At 56.8% G+C, this 17,746-nt stretch overlaps 2 protein-coding genes across 2 annotated transcripts in view; both read left to right on the top strand.

Annotated features, from left to right (window-relative positions):
- Positions 1-2,983, top strand: part of LOC140193707 (serine/threonine-protein kinase D3-like) — a 47,490-nt gene extending 44,507 nt beyond the window's left edge. The window contains 1 exon segment of the mRNA XM_072250873.1: positions 2,453-2,983. Coding sequence (XP_072106974.1) covers positions 2,453-2,599 — 147 coding nt within the window. The 3' untranslated portion in view covers positions 2,600-2,983.
- Positions 2,984-3,904: 921 nt separating this feature from the next.
- fkbp2 (FKBP prolyl isomerase 2) lies at positions 3,905-15,064 on the top strand. Its single transcript, XM_072250871.1, has 6 exons — positions 3,905-4,011; positions 5,963-6,132; positions 11,796-11,908; positions 12,952-12,998; positions 13,328-13,363; positions 14,929-15,064. The coding sequence occupies exons 2-6, from the start codon at positions 5,965-5,967 to the stop codon at positions 14,988-14,990; spliced, it is 426 nt and encodes a 141-aa protein (XP_072106972.1). The 5' UTR covers positions 3,905-4,011; positions 5,963-5,964; the 3' UTR covers positions 14,991-15,064.
- Positions 15,065-17,746: the final 2,682 nt, after the last annotated feature.

The following is a 17,746-nucleotide window of genomic DNA, read 5'->3' as shown; positions in this document are numbered from 1 at the left end:
TTCCAGTCCTGTCGAAGGGTTTCAGTCCAGAGCGTCATCTATCTGTTCATAAAAGCTGCCTGACCTGCTGAGCTCTTCCAGTGCCTTGCTCTGGATTTCCAGCATCTGCAGAATCTCCTGTGCTTCAGATAGCTTCCTCATCTCCGTTCTAAAGGGACGCCCTTCCGCTCTGAGGCTGTGCCCTCAGCTCCCAGACTCCCCCTGCCATCGTTAACCCACCCGCTCCACATCCACGTTGTACAGGCCTCTCAACGTTCGGCCGGTTTCAATGTGATACCCCGCCCCATTCTTCTAAATTCTGAGTGCCGTCAAACCTCCCTCGCATGCTTGGGGGGCGGGGGGGTTGAGTCAGGAAGGCTGTGAGGGGCCCCAGTCAGAAGATGAGGTGCTGTACGCTAAGTTGGCGTTGCCCCTTGTTGTAACGGTGCAAGAAGTCACGGATTGGAGGGAGCGGGTGCCCCATTCCTCCATGAGTTCTGGCTGGGGTTTTCAATCCAGTTGATGTGATGCCCCTTCTCTCTCTATCCCTGCCCCCCCTCTCTCTCTCTCCCTCCCTGCCCCCCCTCTCTCTCCCTCCCTGCCCCCCTCTCTCTCTCTCCCTCCCTGCCCCACCTCTCTCTCCCCCTCCCTGCCCCCTCTCTCTCTCTATCCCTGCCCTCTCTCTCTATCCCTGCCCCCTCTCTCTCTATCCCTGCCCCCCCTCTCTCTCTCTCCCTCCCTGCCCCCTCTCTCTCTGTCTCTGCCCCCCTTTCTCTCTATCCCTGCCCCCTCTCTCTCTCTATCCCTGCCCCCCTCTCTCTCTATCCCTGCCCCCCTCTCTCTCTATCCCTGCCCCCCCTCTCTCCCTCCCTGCCCCTCTCTCTCTCTGTCCCTGCCCCCCTTTCTCTCTATCCCTGCCCCCTCTCTCTCTCTATCCCTGCCCCCCTCTCTCTCTATCCATGCCCCCCTCTCTCTCTATCCATGCCCCCTCTCTCTCTATCCCTGCCCTCTCTCTATCCCTGCCCCCCTCCCTCTCTATATCCCTGCCCCCTCTCCCTCTCTATCCCTGCCCCCTCTCTTTCTCTATCATTGCCCCCTCTCTCTCTATCCCTGCCCGCCCCTCTCTCTCTATCCCTGCCCCCTTCTCTATCCCTGCCCCCTCTCTCTCTCCCTGCCCCCTCTCTCTATCCCTCCCCCCTTTCTCTCTCCCTGCCCCCCCTCTCTCTCCCTGCCCCCCTCTCTCTCTATCCCTGCCCCCTCTCTCTCTATCCCTTCCCCCTCTCTTTCTCTATCATTGCCCCCTCTCTCTCTATCCCTGCCCGCCCCTCTCTCTCTATCCCTGCCCCCTCTCTCTCTCTATCCCTGCCCCCCTCTCTCTCTATCCCTGCCTACCCCCTCTCTCCCTGCCCCCTCTCTCTATCCCTCCCCCCTCTCTCTCTCCCTGCCCCCTCTCTCTCTCTCCCTGCCCCCTCTCTCTCTATCCCTGCCCCCCTCTCTCTCTATCCCTGCCCCCCCTTTCTCTCTCTATCCCTGTCCCCCCTCTCTCTATCCCTGCCCCCTCTCTTTATCTCTGCCCCTCTCGCTCTCTATCCCTGCCCCTCTCTCTCTATCCCTCCCCCCTCTCTCTCTATCCCTACCCCCCCTCTGTCCCTGCCCCCCCTCTCTCTGTCCCTGCCTCCCTCTCTCTATCCCTGCTCCCTCTTTCTCTATCCCTGCCCCTCTCTCTCTATCCCTGCCCTCTCTCTCTGTCCCTGCCCCCCCTCTATCCCTGCCCCCCTCTGTCTCTATCCCTGACCCCTCTCTCTCTATCCCTGACCCCCTATCCCTGCCCCCTCTCTCTCTATCCCTGCCCCCCTCTTTATCCCTGCCGCCTCTCTGTCTATCCCTGCCCCCTATCTCTCTGTCCCTGCCCCCCTCTCTATCCCTGCCCCCCTCTCTATCCCTGCCCCCCTCTCTCTATCTCTGACCCTCTCTCTCTCTCTATCCCTGGCCCCCTCTCTCTCTCTATCCCTGCCCCCCCTCTCTCTCTGTCCCTGCCCCCTCTCTCTCTATCCCTGCCCCCCCTCTCTATCCCTGCCCCCTCTCTCTATCTCTGACCCTCTCTCTCTCTCTATCCCTGCCCCCTCTCTCTCTCTATCCCTGCCCCCCCTCTCTCTCTGTCCCTGCCCCCCCTCTCTCTCTGTCCCTGCCCCCCCTCTCTCTCTATCCCTGCCCCCCTCTCTATCCCTGCCCCCCTCTCTATCCCTGCCCCCTCTCTCTATCTCTGACCCTCTCTCTATCTCTGACCCTGTCTCTCTCTCTATCCCTGGCCCCCTCTCTCTCTCTATCCCTGCCCCCCTCTCTCTCTCTATCCCTGCCCCACCCCACCCTTCTCACTTTCTTCCTGCACCGTCACCACCTCGCGCCCTCCCTGAACTGCACCCTCCATTCGGCCCCTCCACCGCTCCCTCCCCTCCTTCCCTCCGCTCTCCAGGACTTCCAGAGCTGGCTGGAGCTGCGGCGGTTCGAGACACGGATGTGCCACCGTTACCTCACGCACGAGTGCGACGACGACCACTGGCGGGCGCACGCCGAGGAGCACGGCCTGGAGTTCCCCGAGCACCTGGGCGCCGCGTCCTGACACCGGGGAGGGGGTGGCCATCCCACTGACGCCCTGTCTCTGGCGGAGACAGCCCCACTCCTGCGTGACGGGGCGGTGACCCCACCCCAGTAGCCCGCTGGGCCCTGGGGGGTCCGGTGTGGGGGATTCATTGGCGGGTGGGGTGGCGGTGACCATCAAATCTGTGTTACCACTCCGCGTACCTGGAGCAGAGTAACCCCACCCCCCCAACACAACCAGGCAGAATAGCCTCCCCCCACACTGCCCCCTGAGGGTCTCAGTAAGGGGGAGGGGGTGGTGTCAGTCCCTCCTCACATCCATTCCGTCCGTACGCGCTGGATCGTACCCGGACCCGGGAATCATCTGTAGAATAAACGGAATAAAGTTCTGATGAAATGTCGTTAACTCTCAGTGTCGAATCTTTGCCTGCAGACTGCACAATCGCAGAAAAACCGAACCCTGCTTACTCACGCTGTCCACAGCTCCCGGTCCTTCCCACTCACCCCAGCCATCCGTGCCTCCCATAGGACCCTACCCCTTCCCACATTCCCAATAGGACCCCACCTGTTCCCATTCACTCCCACCGTCCGCACTCCCAATGGGACCCACCGCTTCCCGTTCACTCCCAATGGGATCCCACACTTTACATTGTATGCACTCCCAATGGGACCCACCCTTTCCCATTCAGTCTCACTGTACACACTCCCAATGGGACCCCTTCCCATTCAGTCCCACCGTCCGCACTCCCAAAGCAACCCCACCCTTTTCATTCATCCCCATTGTATGCACCCCCAATAAGACCACACCTCTTCCAATGCTTCCCATCCAAAGGGACCCCAACCCTTCCCATTCTCTCCCAATAAGACCCCACCCATTCCTACACACCCACACCTCCCACACTCCCAATGGGACCCCATCCATTCTTACACACCCCCACCTCCCACACTCCCAATGGGACCCCACCCCTTCCCATTCACTCCCAATGGGACACCACCTCTTCTTATTCGCACCCCCAATGGGACCCCACTCTTTCCCATTCTCCCAGTAGGACCCCACCCCTTCCCATTCACTCCCACATTCCGAATAGTACCCCACCTGTTCCCATCCGCCCCCAATGGGACTCCACCCCTCACCATTTCCTTCCAAAATCTCGGTACTCGTACATACACTGTTTGATCGCTTTGCGTGTGGCTGCCCCGCGGAGCTCCGCCGGATGCCCAGAGTCGTTTCCAGCTGCCTGCGGGGTCCCAGCACGGAGCTCCGCTATCTGCCGAGGCCCCAGGACGGAGCTCCGCGGGGGCAGCTGGGGCTCCTCCGCGAGGGGGCGCTGCGCCCGGCGGGCCGATCCCCGAGCAGCCGGTTCGTCTTCCGGGTCGGGGAAGCGGCGGGTGGATCGAGCGGGAGCGGCGAGCGTGAACGGGAGGTTGTGTAAAGTGAGTGTGTAAAGCGGGGCTTGGAGGAGGGTGTGAACCGTATCCCGGGAGGGGACACCGAGCGTACAAAGTAACACGGTGAGGGGGGGGGGCAAGTGTGCAAGCTGCTCTCTCGGTTGGGTTTGCACGTTGTTCCCGGCTGGGGGTGAGTGTGCAAAGTGAACGTGGGTGGGGGTTGGAACTGGTGTAAAGCACCTGGAGGAGGGAAGGGGGAGAGTGGTCTGTGGGGGTGAACGAGTGTGCAAGTGGTAGCCCTGAATGAGTGTGTTAACCCTGACGCTCTGAGTGTGCAAACCAGGGCAGTGTGAAGAGAGAAGGCGGGTGTGGAGACCGCAGGTTGGTGGGGTGGGGGAGGGTACGCACGGTACAGCCCTCTGAGTGGGGCTGAAGGGCCTCCTCCACAGTGAAGTAAAGGAATTCTTGTGTGGGGGGGGGGTAGGTGTTGTGTGGGTGACGGTCCGGGAGGCACAATTCGCACGCCCGCCCGTGCAATGTCTCTGGAACCGGGTATCTGTGGGATCTTGCTGTGTCCCCAACGGCCCCCTCCCCCACCTCCTCCGTTCCGGCACTTTGGGAGGGGGTTCGGGACTGTCCCGGTGCCGCTCGGCCCATCTAACCTGCCCTGTCCTGCAGGCGGAGTCCTTGTAACCGTCCCCCCGTGGACCCCCCACCCCGAATTTAGCCGACCCACAACTAACATCTTACTTGTTGCGCAGGCACACCGAAACCGAGAGTGAAATGCGACATTTTGTATTGGCGGCCGGCAGGGTCTGGGGCTGGCGCCAGGGGCAGCCCGCGAGTGTTGCCACGTTTCTGGCGCCGACACAGAACTCACTCACCCGAACCGCTACGCCTTTGGAACGTGGGAGGAAACCGGGGCAGTCGCGGGGAGAACGTACAAACTCCTTACGGGCAGCGACGGGGAATTGAACCCGTGTCGCGTTAGGGTAACACACACACGCACAAAATGCTGGTGAACGCAGCAGGCCAGGCAGCCAGCATCTATCGGAAGAGGTACAGTCGACGTTTCGGGCTGAGATTGATTAGGGTGCTTCGCCATTGCCTTCTGGGCCAGTGTCTTTACAAGACCGGTGACCGCCCCCCCCCCCAGCCACGATCAATACTCTTCCGAGATTGTCTGGCCTGCCGTCAGTGGTTGCATAACCAGGTCTTGTGATATGCACTGACTGCTCGTTTGACCACCCACCACCAGCTCACGTGGCCTCACGTGACCCTGATTTTGGGGGGGGGGGGGCGGTGAGAGGCTAAGCAGGTGCTACACGTTGCCCCAAAGGTGACCTGTAGGCTCACAGAGGGAAGGAGAGCCTTACACCTCGTTTGCTAGAGCCGTATCCCCACACTGCCACCCTCTGACTCTACCCCCCCCCCCCCAAACATTTCTCCAATCAGTTTAAAATCATGTCCCCTTGTTTTACCCTGGAAGAAGCCTCCGGCTGTCCACTCGATCTGTGCCTCTGATCATCTCGCTCACCTCTCATCCTCCCTCACTCCAGTGAGAAAAGCCCCAGCTCGCTCAACCCCTCCTCATAAGACGCACTCTCTAATCCAGGCAGTGTCCTGGTGAATCTCCTCTGCGTCCTCTCTGAACGCTCCCGTGTCCTTCCTTGAATGGGGCGGCCAGACCTGAATAGAATCTTTTTCAGTGAGATCTCACCGGGGTTTTGTAGAGCTGCCTCACGGCTCTTGAGCTCAATGCCCCGGACTAATGAAGGCCAACCCACCATATTCCTGCCACAGGCCAAGTCTGTGGGTACTCTTCAAGCGGAGGTTGATGGTTTAGTGATCGGTCAGGGCGTCGGAGGCAGGTGTATGGGGTTGAGTGGGATCCGGGATCAGCCACGATGGGACGGCGGAGCAGGTTGAATGGCCTCAGGCAGCCGCCAGGGAGGGTGTTTCTCAGTCTGCCTGACCCCGGCGCTTTGGGTTACAGCCATGAAGCCGGACCTGGTGCTGCCCCTCGTCGCCCTCGTGCTGGGCTCGCTCTGCACCCCCGCGCGCGGCGACGGCGAGAAGCGGAAGCTCCAGATCGGCATCAAGAAGCGGGTGGACAACTGCCCCATCAAGTCCCGCAAGAGCGACACGCTGCACATGCACTACACGGTGAGTGGCGGCCGCGCGGCCCTCTCCCCCGGCGGGGGGGAGGGGGAGTGGGGGAGGTCTGTCTGGGGTGGGGGGGGAGCGGTGTGTGGGTGAGGGTTCGCCGGTCGCCAGTGTCCGTGAGTTCACCGCTACATTGGAGGGAGGGGAACCTGCGGGCTGCGAGCGTGTGAGGAGCTGTTGTCAATGATTAACTGGACTCGAAAAACACGTACACGAGGAAATCTGCAGATGCTGGAACTTCAAGCCACACACATAAAAAACACTGGTGGAACGCAGCAGGCCAGGCAGCATCTCTAGGAAGAGGTACAGTCGACGTTTCGGGCCGAGACCCTTCGTCTAACAAAGTCATTAGTCCTGACGAAGGGTCTCGACCCAAAACGTCGACTGTACCTCTAAAAACACATATAAGATTTACAAATTTACAGATTTTTGTGTAGAGAAAATTGCCAAGACTGGAAGACCTGAGTTATACGGAGAGATTGAATAGGTTAGGACTTTATTCCTTGGAACTTAGAAGGTTGAGAGGTGATTTGATAGAGATATACAAAATTATGAGGGTATAGATTGGGTAAATGCAAGCAGGCATTTTCCACTGAGGGTGGGTGGGATGACAACCAGAGTTCATGGGTTAAGGGTGAAAGGTGAGGAGTTTAAGGGGAACGTGAGGGGAAACTTCTTCACTCAGAGGGTGGTGAGAGTGTGGAGGGAGCTGCTGGCACAAGAGGTGGACGCGAGCTCGATTTCGATGTTGAAGAGAAGTTTGGACCGTTACATGGATGGGAGGGAGTGGAGGCCTGTGGTCCCGGTGCAGGTCAATGGGAGTAGACAGATTAAATAATTCAGCACGGACTAGATGGGCTGAAGGGCCTGTTTCTGTACTGTACTTCTCTATGACTCTGTAAGATTATGAGAGGCATTGACAGAGTAGACAGACAGCAAGTTATCTTTTTCCTCAGGGTAGAAACATCTGGTACCAGAGGGCATGCATTGAAGGTGAGGGGGGGTAGGTTCAAAGGGGGATATGAGGGGTAAGTTTTTTCACTCAGAGAGCGATGGATTCCTGGTATGCGCTGCCTCGGGTGGTGGAAGAGGCAGATATATTTTTCTTGGGCCTTCAGCTCCCAGTGGAGTATAAGCCATCGGTGACCTCCCTTCCCCATCGTAGAGCATAGAAGAGTACAGCACAGGCCATTCGGCCCACAATGTTGTGCCGAACCAGCTAAAAAGCAAATCAAAATCAGACTCACTCTGTCTATGTCTCTCATAATCTTATAAACCCCTATCAGGTCTCCCCTCGGCCTCCGGCGCTCGAGAGAAAACAACCCGAGTTTATCCGGCCTCTTGTGAGAGCACATTCCCTCCGATCAATGTTCCCTCTACTGTGTACACGTATCGTGCACCAGGGAATTTAAACCGCACAGAAGGTTGTCACCCTCTGCCTCATCGGCGTGTCAAGTATTTTCCACGATCGTACACAATCACATTTCCGTTTCCGGTTTCTGATGCGGACGCGGAGTTTGCGATGATTTGTCTGCAGAATTTAGAACTGGCTTATTTATACTGTTTTTATTGAGGAAATTATTGATTCACTACATCGAATTCCAAAGAAGCAAAGGGCATGAAGCGCAATAGAACTGAGACACTCACAACACGCTGGAGGAACTCAGCAGGTCGGGCAGCATCTGTGGAAACGATCAATCGACGTTTCAGGTCGGAACCCTTCGTCAGGACTGGCAAAGGGTTCCGGCCCGAAACGTTGACTGATTGTTTCCACGGATGCTGCCCGACCTGCTGAGTTCCTCCAGCGTGTTGTGAGTGTTGCTTTGACCCCAGCATCTGCAGGGTATTTTGTGTTTACGATAGAACTGAGGGGTCACTTAAAGCAGAATGGCTTAACGAAACAGTAGAAGCTGCTACGCGGAAAGCTCATGAGGTCAGGAACGTGCAGCTACGGGAAATATTTGCAGAAGCTGGTGTTACCTGTGTGTATCGTCAGGGCGCAAAAGTTGCTGGAGAACCTGCAAGTGGGAAGAAGGTGGAGTGATATTTAGAAACCTGACTTTCTGAAGCATTTATTATCCTGAGAAGGGCTTCAGGTTTACCAATTAAAGTTCAGCGTGCACATGTTGTTGTGACTGGGCAAAAAGAAATGGCACAGTGCAAGATTTTTGCATGATAAAATAGTGGAAACACACCCTCTAAAGCGGGCAGCACCCTGGTGAGCCTCTTCTGCACCCTCTCCAAAGCCTCAACGTCCCATAGTGGGGCGACCAGAACTTTTCTGAGCCAATTTCTCAAGGGGGAGGGTCCCCATGGTCTAATTCCGAGCCTCGGCGTTCTCTCCTCCACATGCCCTTTGGACATCCCCCTTCCCTCTCTCCTCCGGGATTCCATTTTCAGTGCCTGCCCGGTGACGCTGTTGGTCAGCTTCCTCGAGGTGTGGGCTGATCCACCTCCGTTTCCGTTCCCGTATTTGTATCCCTGTGGTTGGTGCTTTCCCCACAGTGGTTAGTTTGTCAGCCCATCTGATGATTATGTCATGCCTTGGTTTGTATTTTTTTTTAAAAACTGTTGTGCTGTATGAATTTCATTTTCGCAGTTCTGTGAGGGCTGCCTGTTTTCAGCTTGTTCGGGTTCTTGTTGAAGATGAGAGATGAGGAGAAATGTGTGCCATTCAATGGTCAGATGAAGGGGAGGTTTCTTGTGAGGAACAACAAGGCTTGGGGCTTTTGTTCGAGGGGAGATGAAGAGAGAAGACGCTGGGGAGAACCGGTCGTAGTGCACGATCCGGTGGGAGACCCATTTGCTCGAGAAGGATTGCGAGCGACGTTCGGGAGGTGGTGGGTGCTTTCACGTTGACCGAGGGCCGGGTGCGTGAGTGATGGAGAAGTTCAAGATGGGCTCCAACTTGTGCACGTTTGACTGTTTAATTAGAACGGGCCCTTTTTTTGTTATTCTTTACTAACCCTTTCAGTTAAGATTCATAAATATGATTCCTTTAATCGTGTGCAGTGTCATTTCATGGCACTAATTTATAACGGCAGCAAATGACACAGCGTCCACACAAACCAGGGCTTGGGGTGGGATCGAGCGCACCTCAATCTCCCGAGTTTGGCGTGGCCAGAGTTCGTCGTCCCTAGACTTACCCAGCCGAGGAAACCAGGGTGGTTTCATTTAGGACTCTGGTTGACGAAAGCCTGCAGGTTCTGTAGCATCTCCTTTGTCGTTCTCCTGGCTTCAGAGCCATACAGAAGCACTGTTTTAGCATTTGAGCTGAACACGGAGACGGACGCTGTTAAGAGGCGTTTAGGTCAGTACCTGGTGGGGGTCATCCAACGACGACGGGAGACCTGTGCGAAGCCGTTGCACTGGGGGGCAGTTCCGCTTCGTCCTCCTCAGACGCCCGGGTCCCGTGGGACGAGTGGTCGTCACAGATGGGGTCGTCCTAGGTGGCCGCGGATGGCCGTGACGTCTTCCGTGCCTTGTCATTGCCCCTCGCTCTCCACAGAGTGTGACAGAACCGGCCTCCTGGCCGTTGGATTTAACTGTCGATCTCAAGTTCAGAGTTCAAATTATACAACCTTGAGATTCGTCTGCTTACTCGAAACGAGAGACCCAAAGGAACCCATTTTAAAGAAGGACCCACACCCAATGCGCGGAGAGAGAGAGAGAAGGTGAAAAAACACAGATTGTGCAAACGGAACAAGCGATCAACGGCATTCCGAACCAGATAAGAGTCCGTCGACACGAAGCCTGGAGTAGGCCCGAAGCCTCAGTTCGTCGCACGGCGGGGCCAGATCGCCGCGAAAGCTTGCGGACGTGAAGCCCGGAGCGGCCTCCCAGCCTCGGCGCAGCGCAGGAGTGTGAGCAGCGTGGACCCGAACCCTGGCCTCCGGTCCCGACACCCTCCGCCCAGTCCGGCAGAGTTGACTTCGCCTGCTAGGACAGGCATGTCCCCAGACATCCCACCTCTCCCGCAAGTTCCGGGAGTCTCCCGCATATTGGTAGTGGCTCCCTGATGCCCGCAAATTATATACAATATCCCAGAAATCAGAGAGCGAGGGAGAGAGTGACCACGAGAGAGAGAGCACGCCATGGCAGAGTGTTCCAAAAAAATAAAATATAAAACGTACGTCACCCCAGACTACAATAAGGTGTACCCCTGCCTAACGGGTCAAAAATAATGACAGTGTTGCTCACTGCAGTGTTTGCAACAGTGACTTTTCTATTGCCCATGGTGGGTGAAAATGTAAAAGACATGTTGAGGTGAGTTTAACAGGTGTCATTCGTTCATTAGCATAGCTAACGTTATTTAAACTAGCTGGCTAGCTGCTAAAGAGCTACTCTATTGCAGACATCCCACCTCTCCCGGAAGTTCCGGGAGTCTCCTGCAAATTGATGGTGCTACCTCCCTGAAATGAGTTTTTGCCGGGTGGGATGTCTGTGTCCCTATCTCACCGGGGTACGAGGTACATGAATGTGAGGGAAATGAAGAGATATGGACATTGTGTATGGGCAAACGAGATGGGCTATTTGATGACTAATTTAATTGGTTCAGCACAGCATTGTGGGCCAGAGGGCCTGTTGAGATCCTCGCGCTTGTCCCTCAATCATTCTTACTTGGGCACAAGGAGAACGGCCCGGCTCCTGTCACCACGCCGCTCCGAAGTCCAAACAAAGAAATGGCTGGCAGTTACGATCATCGTCACTGAGGCCTGACAAGGTCATTCTGACTGTGGACTTCAGGAAGGATAAGACTAAGGAACACACTCCAATCCTCACAGAGGGATCAGGAGTGCAGAGAGTGAGCAGTTTCAAGTTCCCGGGTGTCAAGATCTCTAGGTGCAGAGAAGTGACGCGGAAGATTCTAACTTCGCAGCAGCAAGCTGTTGGTCTCCCACTCTCGTTCATCCCCCCCTCGCTGGGGGGGGGGAGAGAGAGATTGAGATGTCAAACTGCTGTAGTTTTTGTTTTGTAAGGTCTCGGGGGTTCTGCTGCTGCTTGGTGGAGAGTGGGGATGTTTGGTGCTCCTGCTGCGGGAGGGGAAGGGGAGGGTTAATGCATTTGCTGCCGCTCGTGCGATGTATGGGAGGGGGTCTTTGGGGATCCGATGTTTCTGCCATTCATCCTCTGGGGTTTCTTGTTTCGTGGACGTCTGCGAAGAGTAAGAATTTCAGGTTGTGTTCTCTGATATTAAATCGAACCATTTGAACTCTTGAACTGCCCCCTTAGTTATTTTGTGTATTTTGCAACTTTGAATGACGTCCTTATCTCACCTCGGTCAGCCAAATCGCTCCGCTTCCCTGCCCGTACCAAGGGGAAGCTTTGCTCCTGGCAGACTGTTCTTGCTTGGGCATTACCTTAACCCTTGGCCTGCCGTGATCTCCACGGTGCGCGCACGGGTGCGTAGGGTGCGTGCGGGCGCTGGGCAGCACAGGGGGAGGGGCGGGTGGGAGCGCGCCGCGCCGACGAGGGGTGTGCGTGCTGGATCTGTCGATCGTGCGCATTTGCACGCGAGCCCGTCGGTGCCTTTTGCACGTGCGAGCCTCTGTGTGTCTGTATTGGTGGGGGTGGTGGGGTTGTCTGTCTGTGGGAGAAGGGAGGGCAGTCTGGTCTGAGCCCGACACTGACGGCCGCTCTCTTCCCACCCCCCCCCACCCCAGGGGAAACTGGAGGACGGGACGGAGTTCGACAGCAGCATCCCCCGCGGGACCCCCTTCACTTTCACCCTGGGCACCGGGCAGGTCATCAAAGGGTGGGACCAGGGACTGCTCGGGTGAGTAGTGGGGGGCAGGAGGGGAGGGGGGGAGTGAGAGTCGGAGGGGGAAGGGGATGGGGGTGGAGGGGAAGGGAGAGTCAGAAGAGGGGGCATAAGGGGAGGGAGAGGTGGAGGGAGCGTTGGAGGGAAGAGGGGGAGGGAGCGTTGGAGGGAAGAGGGGGAGGGAGCATTGGAGGGAAGAGGGGAGGGAGCGTTGGAGGGAAGAGGGAGAAGAGGTGGAGGAGGGATAGAGTGAGGGGAAGTGGAAAGGAGAGTCGTCAGCAGTGGGTTAGTGCGAGGGAGAGCTGGAGAAAGAGGGCAGGAGGGAGAGGGGAAGGGAGAGTCGGAGGAGTGGATAGGATGAGGAAGGAGTGGAGGGAAAGGGAGGGAGGGTGGGGGTTTAGGGGAGGGAGGGGAGATGGAAGGGCAGGAGAGAGGAAGGAAGAGTTGGAGGAGGAAGATAGCAGGAGGGAGAGGTGGATTTAGGGGAGGGAGGGGAGAGTCGGAGGAGGAAGAGGGCAGGAGGGACAGGTGGGGGTATAGGGGAGGGAGGAGAGAGGGAAGGGCAGGAGAGAGGAAAGGGAGAGTCAGAGGAGGAGGAGGGCAGGAGGGAGAAGGGGTATAGGGGAGAGGGAAGGGCAGGAGAGGATTGGAGGAAGAGAGGGATAGATGAGGGTGGGGTGTGGGGGGAGAGAGAAGGAAGGAGTGAAGGGGAAAGAGGTTGGAGGTGTGAGGGAAGAGAGATGGGAAATTGGGAGTGGGAGAGGAGAGGTGGAGTGGATGCATGGGGTAGGAAGAGGGAGGAGTTGGGGTGTGGAGGCGGGAAAGGGTTCAAGGAGATGGGTTGTGGGGTAAGAGGGGGAGTGGGGGAATGAGGAGAAGGGGGCTGGGAGGGGTATTTGGGCGAGGGGAGGGATGGGGTAGGAAGGTGTGAGGGGTGGAACGGAGAGGGTGTGAGTGGGGAGGTGAAAGGTGAGTGGGAGGTGGGGTAATGGCGAGGGTGTGGGGCAGGGAGCCTCTGACTCTTCCTCCCGTCACTCACCCTGTTTCCACTTTGCCAGGATGTGCGAGGGCGAGAAGAGGAAACTAGTGATTCCCTCGGAGCTGGGTAGGTTACGTGGAGGGGGTGGGGGGAAGGCCGGGGCGAGCCAGCACCCACTCTGCGATCCTCTGCTCCGGGGGCTTCAATCCCCACCCTGGTCAGTCCAGCCCTCCCGTCTCCCCCCACCCCCTCCGTCACCTCACCCCCCATCACCTCTTTCCTCTCCGTTCCCCCTTGCCCGCTCCCTTCCGTGGTCTTGTTCCCACCAACCACCCCTGCCACACTCCCTCCTTCCCTCCCCCCTCCCCTCATATCCTCGCTCGTGCCCCTGTGCCCCTCTCTCCCGCCCCCCAGCTTCCTGGAGCTGCTCTAACACCGTTTCCTCTCCCCGGTAGGGTACGGTGACCGAGGCGCTCCGCCAAAGATCCCAGGTAAGAACAGCAAAACAGCGACTCATTCCCCCCACCCCACACACACACACACACACACACACACACACACACACACACACACACACACTCACAGCCCGGCAAGCACTCTCATTTACTTACTGAGATAGAGCGCGGGACGGGCCTCTCCGGGCCTTCGCGCTGCCCAACAACCCCCCCCGATTTAATCCTCGCCCAACCCCGGGACAGTTTACAATGACCGATTAACCTACCGACCAGTAGGTCTTCAGACTCTGGGAGGAAACCAGAGCCCCCCGGGGGGGAAACCCACGTGCTCACGGGGAGAACAGCGGTGAGAATCGAACCCGGCTCTCTGGTGCTGTGAAGCGCCGTGCTACCCACTACTCCACCGCGACACCACTTCTTCCTGTCGCTCGGGCAGGGTTCCCTTCCGGCCGCTCGTCCGTCTCGGCGCGCACGCGCCTTCCGTGGATGTGTCCGCAAACAGACGAGTCCTTCACTTGTCACCTCTAATTGCGGCCAGACGCTCGCCGCCTTTGTCCGCGCACATCTCCAGCTTTTGTGTGCGCGCGCGTGTGGGTGCGTTTGCGCACTGTGGTTTGGGGTACGTGCCTGCACCTGTTGTCCTTGTGCGCTGGTCGTTTTGGTGTACCCGTGCACCTGTAGTTTCTGTGGAAGCGTGTACCTGTAGCGAGTGTGTGTGTCTGGATGGGCCTGCAGTCTGTTCACCTGTAGTTTGTGTGTGTGCCTGGAGTTTGAGCGTTCACGAGAGCCTGTAGTTCTCCTATGTATGTGTGTCCTCAAGTTAGTGTCTGATCTCCAGGAGGACCACAGCTTTGTCGTGGGGTTTGGAGGCTTGCATACCTCAATGACGCAGGGAAGTACGGTGGCTGGAGTCAGGGCTTTCTGCTTTAGCATGGTAGGGTCACCCATGGCCAAACAGGGTCAAAGGGTAGAGCTCAGACTAGGAGTGGTCCCACCGGTCCTCCAGGTTCGGGGGTTCAGCTCAGGGCTAACAACCCCGACTGGTCAAACAAAACTGTTACAGAAACAGCGATGAGGAGTACTTCTAGTTTCTATGTACGTGCAAGTGTGCCTGTTGTTTGGCTGTCCACAGGGGCCTGTGATCTTTGTGTGTGTGAGCACTTGTACCTGTAGTTGCACTCGTACTATGTGCCTGTAGTCTTTGTGTGCTTGTAGTTTGCGCGTGTGCCTGTAGTTGTGTGAGTGCACTTGCAGAATGTGAGTGTGTGGCTGTATCTTGTGCGCCACCCCTCCCCCCGACCGTGTCGCTCGTCGCTTGTGCGCCTGTGGTTGTGCGCGCACAGTGCCTGTGATCGTCTGCGTTTGCGCGTGCACAGTGCCTGTGATCGTCGTGCGTTTGCACCTGTGGTTGTGCGTGCACGGTGCCTGCCCTCTGCGCTCCAGATTGGCTTTGCCAGCGTCCTTCTCCCCCCCCCCCCCCCAACCGCGTGGCGTGTCGGTGTAGCTGTGCTCTGTGCTTGACCCCAGGGATGGACGCGGGAGCGGGCAGGAGCCGTGTCCTGCGGTCACTAACAACCCTCCCATTTCCCCCCCCCCTTTAGGTGGAGCAACGCTGATCTTCGAGGTGGAGTTGCTGAAGATCGAGCGGCGGGCAGAACTGTAGGGGGGGGGGGAAGACCCTCGGGTCCTGACCCCCACCCACACACACACACAATAAATAGCAGCTCTCCCGCCTTACCCTGGTCTCGAGTCTCTGATGGGTCGGGGGGCAGCTGCGGGGATTCACCGGGCCGGCTCTGGGAGGAAGGGGAGGCGAGGGGCATGGTTGTCTCCCTGACAGAGTCTCAGATCTCAACACACGGTCAGGCAGTGTCTCCATCTCCACCCTCCCGAATCTCCAGCTCACCCCACATCCAGTGGCTCCTGGTCCCCGATCAAATCATTCCGTTCCACTGCACTCTCCCGTCTCCGTGACCGTACTCTCCTACACATATATCCTACCACCTCAGCCCCCTACAACCCTCACAGTCTTTACACTCCCTCCATTCTAAATACCCCTCCTCGTCTCTGTAACCCTCTCCAGCCCCTACACCCCTCCCCGTCTCTGTAACCCCCTCCGGCCCCTACACCCCTCCCTGCCTCTGTAACCCCCTCCAGCCTCTACACCCCTCCCCACCTCTGTAACCCCCTCTGGCTCCTACACCCCTCCCTGTCTCTGTAACCCCCTACGCCCCTCCCCGTCTCTGTAACCCCCTCTGCCCCCTACACCCCTCCCCGTCTCTGTAAGCCCCTCCGGCCCCTACACCCCTCCTCGTCTCTGTAACCCCCTCCGGCCCCTACACCCCTCCCCGTCTCTGTAACCCCCTCCGGCCCCTACACCCCTCCCCGTCTCTGTAACCCCCTCCGGCCTCTACACCCCTCCCTGTCTCTGTAACCCCCTCTGGCCCCTACACCCCTCCCCGTCGCTGTAACCCCCTCAGGCCCCTACACCCCTCCCTGTCTCTGTCACCCCCTCCGGCCCGTACACCCCTCCCCATCTCTGTAACCCCCTCCAGCCCCCCTGCCTCTTCCCTGTGTCTAACAATTTAATTTCTGCAGTTGCTTCAGTTAAATTGAGAATTTCCTGCCAACCACCCTCTTTCCGGCTTCCAGCCGCCGGAACGTTGTGCTGAGACAGGGCTTTGCCTCGGGAGATGGGGAATTGTTGTTTGTCCGACATAAATTCCATTGGATCGGACTCTCCATTCCTCCTGTCGTCCCGCCACCCAGCAGCAGGGGGCAGTGTAGTTCACTCACTGGCAAACGTCACCTTACAGTGAAAATGCCTTTATGTTCCGCACTCCATCTGTGTAGTTGCTATCCATTATTTAAACTAATTTCTGTCTCCCACCGGTCAATAACCCCCACCCCAACCTGTGAAAATAGTCCGGAGCACGAAAGGTGTGTCGGGTTGGGGTCTGACCATCCTTCAGTGGGGGTCGATATAATGAGAGGACTTTCACGCTGAAATCTCCCAGTCACGGTCATTGTCAGAGTGGGAATGGACACCTATTGAGGGTCTGTGTGTGTGTAGAGGGGCCTGTTCCCCCTTCCTCAGTGAGGGGCAGCGAGTTTCTCTTGCTCTCTCCTTTACTCTGTGTCTGACCCCAGGAGTGTGTGATGGGGCGGTGTAGAGGGAGCTTCACTCTGTGTCTGACCCCGGGAGTGTGTGATGGGACGGTGTGGAGGGAGCTTCACTCTGTGTCTGACCCCAGGTATGTGTGATTGGATGGTGTAGAGGGAGCTTCACTCTGCGTTTGACTCTGGACCAGATGGACTACATCCCAGAGTCCTGAGAGAGGTTGCTGAAGAGATAACGGATGCATTGGTCGTTTCAAGAATCACTTGATTCTGGCATGGTCCTGGAGGATGGAAAAATTGCAAATGTCGCTCCACTCTTTAAGAAGGGAGGAAGGCAAAAGAAAGGAAATTATAGGTTGGTTAGCCTAACCTCAGTGGTTGGGAAAGTATTGGAGTCTATTATTAAGGATGAGGTTTCAGGGTACTTGGAGACCAATGCTAAAATAAGTTTAAGTCGGCAGGGAAATCTTGCCTGAGAAATCTGTTGGAGTTCTTCGAGGAAGTAATAAGCAGGGTGGACAAAGGAGAGGCAGTGGATGTCATTCAATTGGATTTTCAGAAGGCATTTGATAAGGTGCCACACATGAGGCTGCTTAACAAGATAAAATCCTTTGGTGTTACAGGAATGATTCTGGCATGGAGAGCGGAATGGCTGATAGCCAGGAGGCAGCGAGTGGGAATAAAAGGACAATTTCTGGTTGGCTGCCAGTGACTAGTGGTGTTCCTCAGGGGTCAGTATTGGGACTGCTACTTTTGTTTGTTGATAATTTGGATAATGGAATTAATGGCTTTGTGGCAAAGTTTGTGGATAATACAAAGACAGGTGGAGGGGTAGGTAGTGCTGATAAAACAATGCGATTACAGCAGGATTTAGACAAATTGGAAGAATGGGCAAAAAGTGGGAATACAGTGTTGAGAAATGCACGATAATGCATTTTGGTAAAAGGAACAATACTGCAGACTGTTATCTAAATGGGGAGAAGGTTCAAACATTGGAGGTGCAAGAGAGTCTTGGGAATCCTTGTGCAAGACTCCCAGAAGGTTAATTTACAGGTTGAGTCTGTGGTAAAGAAGGCAAATGCAGCGTTGGCATTTATTTCAAGGGGAATAAAATATAAAAACAAGGAGATAATGCTAAGCCTTTATAAGACACTAATCAGGGCACACTCGGAATATTGACAACAGTTTTGGGCCCCATATCTCAGAAGGATGTCTTCTCGATGGAGAGGGGACAGAGGAGGTTCCCGAGGATGATGCCAGGAATGAAGGGGTTAACATATGAGGAGCGTTTGGCAGCTT

This window comes from Mobula birostris, unplaced genomic scaffold (assembly GCF_030028105.1).
Source record: "Mobula birostris isolate sMobBir1 unplaced genomic scaffold, sMobBir1.hap1 scaffold_735, whole genome shotgun sequence".
NCBI lineage: Eukaryota > Metazoa > Chordata > Chondrichthyes > Myliobatiformes > Myliobatidae > Mobula > Mobula birostris.
The sequence above is the reverse complement of the archived record's forward strand: the minus strand, read 5'-3'. Positions and strand labels throughout refer to the sequence as shown.

What these genes read in the sequence shown, in the direction of transcription:
- fkbp2 (XM_072250871.1), top strand. Translation starts at nt 5,965, where the DNA reads ATGAAGCCGGACCTGGTGCTGCCCCTCGTCGCCCTCGTGCTGGGCTCG. An exon ending in CGCTGCACATGCACTACACG is followed by an intron (nt 6,133 to 11,795) that starts GTGAGTGGCGGC and finishes CCCCCACCCCAG; the next exon opens with GGGAAACTGGAGGACGGGAC. An exon ending in TGGGACCAGGGACTGCTCGG is followed by an intron (nt 11,909 to 12,951) that starts GTGAGTAGTGGG and finishes CCACTTTGCCAG; the next exon opens with GATGTGCGAGGGCGAGAAGA.